Below are 9,095 nucleotides of genomic sequence, written 5' to 3'. Positions count from 1 at the left end.
TCCTAACAGCACTGGTGTACCTACACCCCAATGGCTGCAGCAGTTCAAGAAGGCAGTTCACCACCACCTTCTCAAGGGCAATTAGGGATGGGCAATAAATGCTGGCCTAGCCAGCGATGCCCATATCCCATGATCGAATTTAAAAAAGCATGCTCCCATAAATTGATATGAACTATCCAAAATGTACTTACTACAGTTGTTAAAAAAAAGTCACATTTATTTGAAATATTGATACCTTTCCAGTAAACACAGGGAGCAATAATGTGCATAAAGATAATGACCTGGATTCTGTGGTCAGCAGCAAAGGAATGGCACTTGCTCTTCACCTCTCTGATAGCTATCCGCTAAGTTTTGACCGACCTTAGAGCGCAGATTTTCTCTAATCCAGCATCTGTTCAAGTGCAGTGCTGTCTACAGGACATTTGTGGCATCTATGAACAAGGCAAGAAACAGTGAGACTCTTCAACCAATCAGACTGAAGAATCCTCACTGAGTCCACACCAAGAAGAATAAAATAGATGTAGAGAAAGCAAAATACAGATGGGATTAAGGGAGAGAGATAAAAGATAGAAAAAGTGATATTTTTCATTTAAGTCTCCAAGACTAATTTTCTTCTGAGGGCATGAAACTCCACACTTGTACAATTAATTTTTCAGGGCCAGAGAGGTTCAGCAGTAATTATCATTCCATTTATAACACACTCACTCCTGAATGCACCAGCCTTAACTTTTTCATCCATGTTTAGTGGGGAACTGGTGGACAAGATCAGCAAGTTCACACAGTGGCAGTCATTTCAACGCCAAGTCATTTGATGAGGACTGCAACACTTACTCTGTGACAGCAACTTCCAGATTTCCACGTTTAGCTGCACATGTGCTGATACCAGAAGCTGCTGTATGATTTACCCCATAGTAATGGTAAGTGCTATATCCTCACTGTTATTATTACCACAAAATCCAGGCCAACGTCTTTAATGTAGAAAAATGTCCCACAGAGGCCCAAAAGAAAACAGATGTTGAGCCAAAGAGGAACAATCAGGAGGGAAGGCCAAAATCTTGGTCAAGGTAAGTTTTCAAGAAGGATGGGGAAGTAGAGGGGGAGAAAAACATACAAGCGACCAGTGCCAAATGAACAGAAAGTTCTTGGGAGCTGGTCAAAGAAGGTTAGAGAGACAGCGAAGGGCAAAGCCATGGAGGTATTTGGACACAGGGATAAGAGGCTTTAATTTGTGATAATAGGGGACTGGAAGCCAATGTAGATTAGCAAGGATGGGTGATGACTATAAAATATGTTCCTGCTAAATTAACATTTTTTTCCCTTATGATATGCACAGTGCTCCATTTGTACTTTGTACAATTGTTCAACTTCAATACAATGTCGAACACAAAATTAAGGGGAGTTCTGTCCCTTTCCCACATATTTATTGGGACATCCAACATTATGCATTTGCCATAATATAGTACAACTAAAGACAAGTGCACATCCATAGCACAGTTGTCACAGTAAATAACAAGATCTATGTCGTTTTTAAAATCACTTTTGGCTTTTATTCATTCTCTGCATTTATTGACATGGTTCACTGAACAAAAGAGATAGTAGCCAACTTAACTCATGAATAGTCTAGAAATGACAGAAAAAGGAGCTAGACATGCATATTCTGTGTGTAATATATGTACTAACTTTAATCTGGCTATCCTTTGGAGGAAAAACATACAGCTTGTATGTATAAGATGCTAAGTAAAAATGTAATTCATCCTTGTCCACTGGCACTAATTTGGTTACATTGGCTTCAGTTATTAATAAAGCAAATGTTACAGAAACATGGCTGTACTCGGGACAAATTTTAGTTGTCTATAAGCACAAAAGACGGGGGAGAAAAGAAGCTGACAATGATAGAAAAAAAGTGCACACCACTTAGTTTATACTTCAATTTATATTAAACTATATTCAAACAATCTCTACATTTTTATTTGGATAATCTGTTGGTAAACATCATCAATACAACATCTATTGTTGATTTAAGATCAATTGCATTCTTATATAGATTTTTTTTCTGGTATAAATCTATTTGTTCACTTAATACTGTCACAAATTTCATGATTGCAGATGACTTTTCTGCTTAATGCTTATGTCACAGATCTTGTACACAATAGTTAAAAAATACCATAGCAAAATGTCACTTTAGTAACAGGCATGTTTTCATGCTTTTTGTCTGAAGAATGCATCGGAGCCCTGATAAAATAAGTTTAAGGTGAAAAATCCTATGCTGCAATCACGAGAACATACATTACTATGTTAGGGGTGGCGCAGTGGTTAGCACCACAGCCTCACAGCTCCAGCGACCCGGGTTCGGTTCTGGGTACTGCCTGTGTGGAGTTTGCAAGTTCTCCCTGTGACCGCGTGGGTTTCCTCCGGGTGGTCCGGTTTCCTCCACATGCCAAAGACTTGTGGGTTGATAGATAAATTGGCCATTGTAAATTGCCCCTAGTGTAGGTAGGTGGTATGAGAATTGAGGGAAGGTGGAGATGTGAGGGGGATATGGGATTAATGTAGGATTAGTATAAATGGGTAGCTGATGGTCGGTGCGGACTCGTTGGGCCGAAGGGTCTATTTCGGTGCTGTATTTCTCTATGACTCTATGACTCTGGCTGTAAAATACATTCAACTTAGCCCTGTAATGGAAAACAAGTTGGACAACACACAGCATAACACATATACTGAGGATGTGCTATGTGATTGGATCATACACCTTTATAAGCTTTCTCAGGTACCACAATTACTAATTCAAGGTAAGCACAGCAGCAGGCAACCCATGAAGCAATTTACAAATGAATTAAAGGATACAGCATCTCAGTTCTAAATCAGAGTTTCTCCCCCCCACCCACCCCCACCGCCCCCTCTAATCTCACTAGGTGTGCTCATTTCTAATGCATACGATTGTTTGGTTGCGTGTGGATTGCAACTTTTTCAATTTAAAAAAATTACATAGTACTCATATATTGTACATAGCAGTGGTTACATCAACTGTTCAAGACACTGAAAAGTCAAATAGTCAAGCATAAAGTCTACTATAATATATTTTAATCAATCAGCAATCTTTTCCCAAACCATTTCTGAGTTACACCTCTATTGATTGATGACTACATTTACTGAACATGAATGACTACAATGTAAAATTTAAAAAAAAACATTTTATCGGGCATATATAAAAAAAGACAACTAGCAAACAAGATAACTAGCAATCTTGGCCAGAAATAAAAAAGGAAATACTAAAACCTTATGGCATTTGTAAACTATTGTTCATTTGGAGCCGACAATAAATAAAAAGTGTTTCATAAACAGTAACTGTTCTTTGGAGCACAGCAGCTCTGATTAACAATATACATACAAGGACATCAAACGTTAGTGCAGAAAGTCTGTTTTTTAAAGTTTCTTGCATAAATTTAGAGAAGTAATAGCGTACTTCCCCTCAAGATTATTGGCTTTTGCTTGATTAAAGTACAGACCTGCATCAGCAATTGATTTTATGTTACAGCTTGCAGTCATGAACAGTTATTTTAAAATCCTTGTAAGTACAATATAATTTTTACAGCTTAGTCCCTTGCATCCCACATATATGTTGTACATCTGATATATATATTGCTTTTTTAAAAAAAAGTTAATAACTCCTTTCAGTGCCCTTTATATCCCGTAACACTATAACCTGGCAGTAAGTATAAGTTAAAATCAAGTCATCTGACTGATTACTCACATCTAGACATCCAATCATTTAATGAAAATATAGATTTGTGATTGGACATTTCAAATCACAACTGTAGGCTATCTACTGTAAGACTATTGTGTTGCAGGATACAGATTATAATGGTCTTACGATCTGTCCAGACAGACAAAGAGGACTTGGTAATCTAGGACCCTGATTACATTTGTATCATCTACCACGTTGGCATCTGACAGTCCTTTGTATAAAGTTATTATTTAAGATAACAAGCTATGTTGATTTGAATTTATTGCCTTTCTCAACATGGTAGTATTACTGTTAATGTCTGTTTCATAGCACAAAAAATCTGATACACACGAAGTTGTTCATATGTCATCAGAATCAAGCTTCCAACAGAGTTTCCTCATCCAGAGAAGTGAGCAGCATTTCAGTTTCAACATCATGTATCAGAAACATCTAAATGGAAGAACATACACAGTGATTTGACAATAACATATCATTTGCAGGGAATTAATCTATTTAAGGTACTTCAACAGAATTAGATACTGCTTTCCCCTTCCAATTCCCCCATAAGCTGACTGCATATAGTTTCTTTTGTGCTCATTAAGGCAAAAGATGTCAGTATTGGGACAGAAAGAGAAAAAAATGACCATGTGAGAATACCATGTCTTAAAGAGTCTCCAGTGATCTGCCTCATTGATATATTGACCTTATCTGTAGTATTATGAAGCATAAAAAATAACCTCAGCATGGACAGATTGTGCAAAAATATGAAAGCAAATTTTGTACTTAACTTTACAAAACATGATGCCATATGATAATATTGACTGCAGCCGCCATTATAAATTGTGATATTTCCACTATGATCTTATTACAGTTAGAATTAGTAATATTTTTACTATTTTTACCTTCTTTATGTTGAATGTTTTGTTGAGTCCTGGTCTATTGAAACTGCAGCATTTTGATTTGAAACTGAAAATGTTGGAGAGATAAAAGATAAAAGCAATAAAATGAACATTTTGAGCTTCAGACCATTTTTCTCATTTGGAAATGTTTAGGTAAAATATTTAGGCTTAGAAATTTTGGAGCACCCGTTTTTGGGCAAAGTTGCCCCATGCATAAATGAGGTGGTCGGAGGAACCTCAGATACTAAGCCTAGTTACCATGTGGCCAGCACTGTGGGAGGAGTCCTCTGGGAAGAAGGTACAAAGATCTGCAAGTGCTACACTGGCCCTCAGATAACTGAATGATTGCAGGCCGAAGGGAATGGATTTGGGGAGTGGGGGGGGGGGAAACTTGGGGGACTGTCACAATCAGGCAGAGGGAAAATCTCTGGCTTTGGGAAGCCTGGACATCTGGGAAGGCTGGGGGGAGGGGACAGTGTCTATCAAGGCCACAGCCTGGAAGTCAGGAGTCAGGGCTGGCATCAGCAATGTTCCAGATGGTGCACACTTCATAGGTGACTTACTAAATATCAGGCAGCCTGCACCCCTTCTCAGAGGCAGACACCATGGGGCATAATTTGTTGTCAAAATAATGATGAGGCTAATGGTGCTCGCCATCATTTATGCGCAAGTGGTACAGCAATTTCAGGCAAGGGCAGATGCCCGGTTAAATATGGAAATCCAAACGTTGTTGTCCATGATGCTTCGCAAAAACACCACCTTGTTGTCAGGCTCATCATTCAAATGCATTCAATTGCATGAAGTTGTTTTATTTGCAGGGTAGATACGAATTAAGTTAGCCACAGAAAATTCAGTTTTATCCATTTCAGTTTAAGTATTTTTTTGACAACTTGGTAAGTGTTACTTACTGCCAAGCAACCTCTCTGGTGTCAAAAATTAATTACAAATGTGAAGTCTCAATCCTTGAAGTATTAATTGCTACTGTAGACTTCATAAATATAAAATTTTAAGTTAACATTTTTTAAAAAACCTTTCCTTTGTGTCCCTTTTCTCGCTCTCAATCCAATCTTCCTTTCCCCCTCTATTTTTCTTTCTGTATCTGATTTGGCACTAAATTCACCACTCTAATTTACACTTCCTACTCAGTCTTTGTGGTGTTAATTTCATAATCCTTCAATCAGATTGGTTAATGAGATCTGCAGTTATGTCCTATTCATTCAGGTCCCAGATGACAGCTTTCCCTTCACTGCAACTTCATCAGCTTGCATTTTCAACAATTTACGTACAAAATATCATCATGATTAAACAGGCAACGGCAAGTCTAACTAATGGCAGTGCCACTTATTGCCTTGCAGGAAATTAGGACCCGTTGAAGCTACCTTCATAGATATCAAGGATTACCCCCTACCCAGTCCCCCACAACCACCCATTAAAAGGAAGGACTGGAAGAACAGCACTCAAGATGATGATATGAAGTCATGCATTTTGGTTAAAAACATAACTGCAGTAATACCTTGACTGGACACAGGCCTGGTGCTTTGGAAGAGTAGGGGAATTTGGGATGGAGGTTCACAGGTCATTAAAGGCAAAGTGGATTAATAAAGATCTTAAAAAAAGATAATTCAATCACGAGATTTAGAATATAAAAGCCACGAGGTAATGATAAGCCTATAAAAAAACCTTACAAAATCTCAGTTAAAGTACTGAGTGCAATATTGGACTCCACATTATAGGAATGATAGCCAATTTAGGAAGGGTACCAGACAATTTATATTTCTACATACTGGGCAGCAACTTATTGAAATATGAAGGAAGACTTGAAAAATTGGATCTTTTTTCCATCAGAATGATACAGATTATGGGTGATATGATAGTAGTTATGAAAGGATGGGACAGGATAGATAGCAGACTATTTCCACAAATTGAGAGGTGGGGGGTGGGGATAGGGTCACGAATGAGGAACCATAGATTTATGGTTAAATGCAGGAGAATTGAGAAGCTTCTTCAAAGTTGAGTCTGTGGAATTTCCTTTAGGGTTGGCAGTTCAGGCAGAAACTCTGTCAACACAAGATTAGATTGGCTAAATGCATGAAGGAAAAGAGGTTAAAAGGATATGGATGGAGGGTAAATGTGATTATTGCTTGTTTGGAGGACAAACACCAATATGAACCGGTTGGGTGGAATGACTGTGTTGTAACATCAATGTATTTCCATGTAAAATATTTAGAAGCTAGATGTGATTAGAAACCTTAAGTGGGTTCTGATGATCATTGACATTGTATTCAAGGATTATAAGATACAAAGGTGAAATATTTTAGGGAAGCAGACTTCGGTGGTCTGAGAGGAGCTCTAAGGAGGATGAAATAGGTCCCAAATTAATAGGACAAAATAGAACTTTTAATAAAACATTGAGATGAGAAAAAGAAACAGCAGACCAAGACCACAGTGGCTGAACAAGGTCAAGCAGAAATACTTCAAACCTAAACAAAAAGTAGGGTGAAGTTTAAGAGCATATAAAAATTAGTTGAGGACCACTAAAATCAGTAAGAGAGATAAGAGATAATTAGTTAGTTTGAATGTACCAAAAAACATGACGAATCAAAGATTTTTTTTTAAAGCTAGGTTAGTAGCTGATGGCTTGTCCAAGATCTGATGGCTTCTTTTACAGGTGAAAGTAGAAATATTGAGCATCTGGAAATGACAAATGTATGAAATTTTTTTAATATTCTTCTCTGATAGAAATTGCGCACAAATTCCAAATCCAGTCATATTAGTGCAGGAATCTACAGCATGTGTAGATTCCTACAAAGTGTGGCTATGAAGTAACTCATTAAATCAACCATTCATATGCAAGCATACTTCTCTTGCCCTTCCCTAACCTCCCTTTTCTTTCCAAGTCCTTTTAGCAGGTCATTGCTTACTAACTCCATGCCTCCTCTTTCCACAGCTCCCTATTTGAAAATCCCTTCAGTCAAGTTTCCATCATGCTCAGAGCTCACAGACTATAGTAATTAAAAGCACCAATGGTATTCTCTGAGTATGACTGCAGCTCAGTCGTCTCCGTGGTATTCAACATGGTCCTTCTCTACCAGCTGTCCAGCTTCGTGGGACAGTCCTGCATGTTTGCACTTTTAGCTGTGCCAAAGTAGCCAACACATCACAAAGATCGATTTCTCCTCCTGTTTAGATAAAAGCTATTCACTATTCTGCCTCAGTCCCTCACTTACATTCTGACTCTTGGTGACATCATGGGGTAAAGTTTCCACTTGGTTGCATTGGATTTTCAGCACAATTTGCCCTGAATCGGCATAGCACGCAAAAAAATTGCAGAATTTTAAGTGAAAATCGAGTTTCTGCAATCTTTTGTCCTAGTCGAAAAAGAAATCATGCTGGAAGTCAGCAGAGCTGGCCATGCCCCAAGGATGAATTAATCACCACTGGGAGTTTCTGCTAGTTACACTTGCTCGCAGGCCTCAGAGGCTGCTCTAAAATTTAAACTGGTTCTTTTGGGCATACAAACACTAACAGGCATGTTTTAAAAACCTTGGAAAGTAATTTTCCTTAAATGTATTAGGAAACATACCACAGTACCAGCAAATGCTGCTGTATACTTTTCTGGAAAAAGACATTTTAAGTACTTAAAATCAGATTACTCAGGTGGTGGATTGACACTGATTAAAAATGCTCTTTTGTGATAAACCCATTTTCAGCTGTATTAAACTGCATCAAGTTCTCTCTCAAAAACTGCGAGGAATTTATTTTAAAAACATATTTTAAAACATTTTAAGACTCTGCCCTATCGTGCTGCTTCACAACAGATTTTGTGCTCAGCGAGATGCAAAATGAGTTTAAGCAGAAACTTGAGGGGAAAAAAGCACCTCTCAAAACTAGTGCAATTTTGAGTGCAATTTGCACCCAAAGCAGAAACGTGACCCCTATCTGTAGGAATGGGGTCAGGTTCCTTCAGGATGTAGCTGGCACTCAGCCCTATCCCTTTGCTAGGGGTCACATTTCTGCTTTGGATGCAAATTGCACTCAAAACTGCACAAGTTTTGAGAAGTGCTTTTTTCCCCTCAAGTTTCTGCTTAAACTCATTTGCATCTCAGAGCACAAAATCTGTTGTGAAGCAGCACAACATGCAGCGTTTTAAAACTTGTAAAAATTTGTTTTAAAAAATCCTCGCTGTATTTGAGAGAGAACTTGGTGCAGTTTGATTAATACAGCTGAAAATGGGTTTATCACAAAAAAGAGCATTTTTTAATCAGTGCCTTATTCCCACAGCTACTTCTGTGCTATCGACTGTTGCCTGACATTAAATTATGATGAGAGAGAATTGCCTTCAACAGGACAACTGGAAGACTGAAACAATCATTTATGGCCTCTGCCAAAAACTGTGCTAATTGCCCCAAAAGGTATATGCAATCTTGGCATCATGTTCAACTCAGATCTGGGGCTCAAACCGAACAAGCTAT

At 38.2% G+C, this 9,095-nt stretch overlaps 1 protein-coding gene across 1 annotated transcript in view; it reads right to left on the bottom strand.

The window, feature by feature from the left end:
• Positions 1-1,521: 1,521 nt before the first annotated feature.
• Positions 1,522-9,095, bottom strand: part of LOC137371299 (palmitoyltransferase ZDHHC20-B-like) — a 103,294-nt gene continuing 95,720 nt past the window's right edge. The window contains exons 12-13 of the mRNA XM_068033642.1: positions 4,627-4,690; positions 1,522-4,174 (exon numbers count right to left, since the gene is read on the bottom strand). Coding sequence (XP_067889743.1) covers positions 4,632-4,690 — 59 coding nt within the window. The 3' untranslated portion in view covers positions 1,522-4,174; positions 4,627-4,631. The remainder of the gene's footprint in view (positions 4,175-4,626; positions 4,691-9,095) is intronic.

This window comes from Heterodontus francisci, chromosome 6 (assembly GCF_036365525.1).
Source record: "Heterodontus francisci isolate sHetFra1 chromosome 6, sHetFra1.hap1, whole genome shotgun sequence".
In the NCBI taxonomy this organism is placed as follows: Eukaryota; Metazoa; Chordata; class Chondrichthyes; order Heterodontiformes; family Heterodontidae; genus Heterodontus; species Heterodontus francisci.
This window is presented reverse-complemented; position numbering and strand designations above follow the sequence as displayed.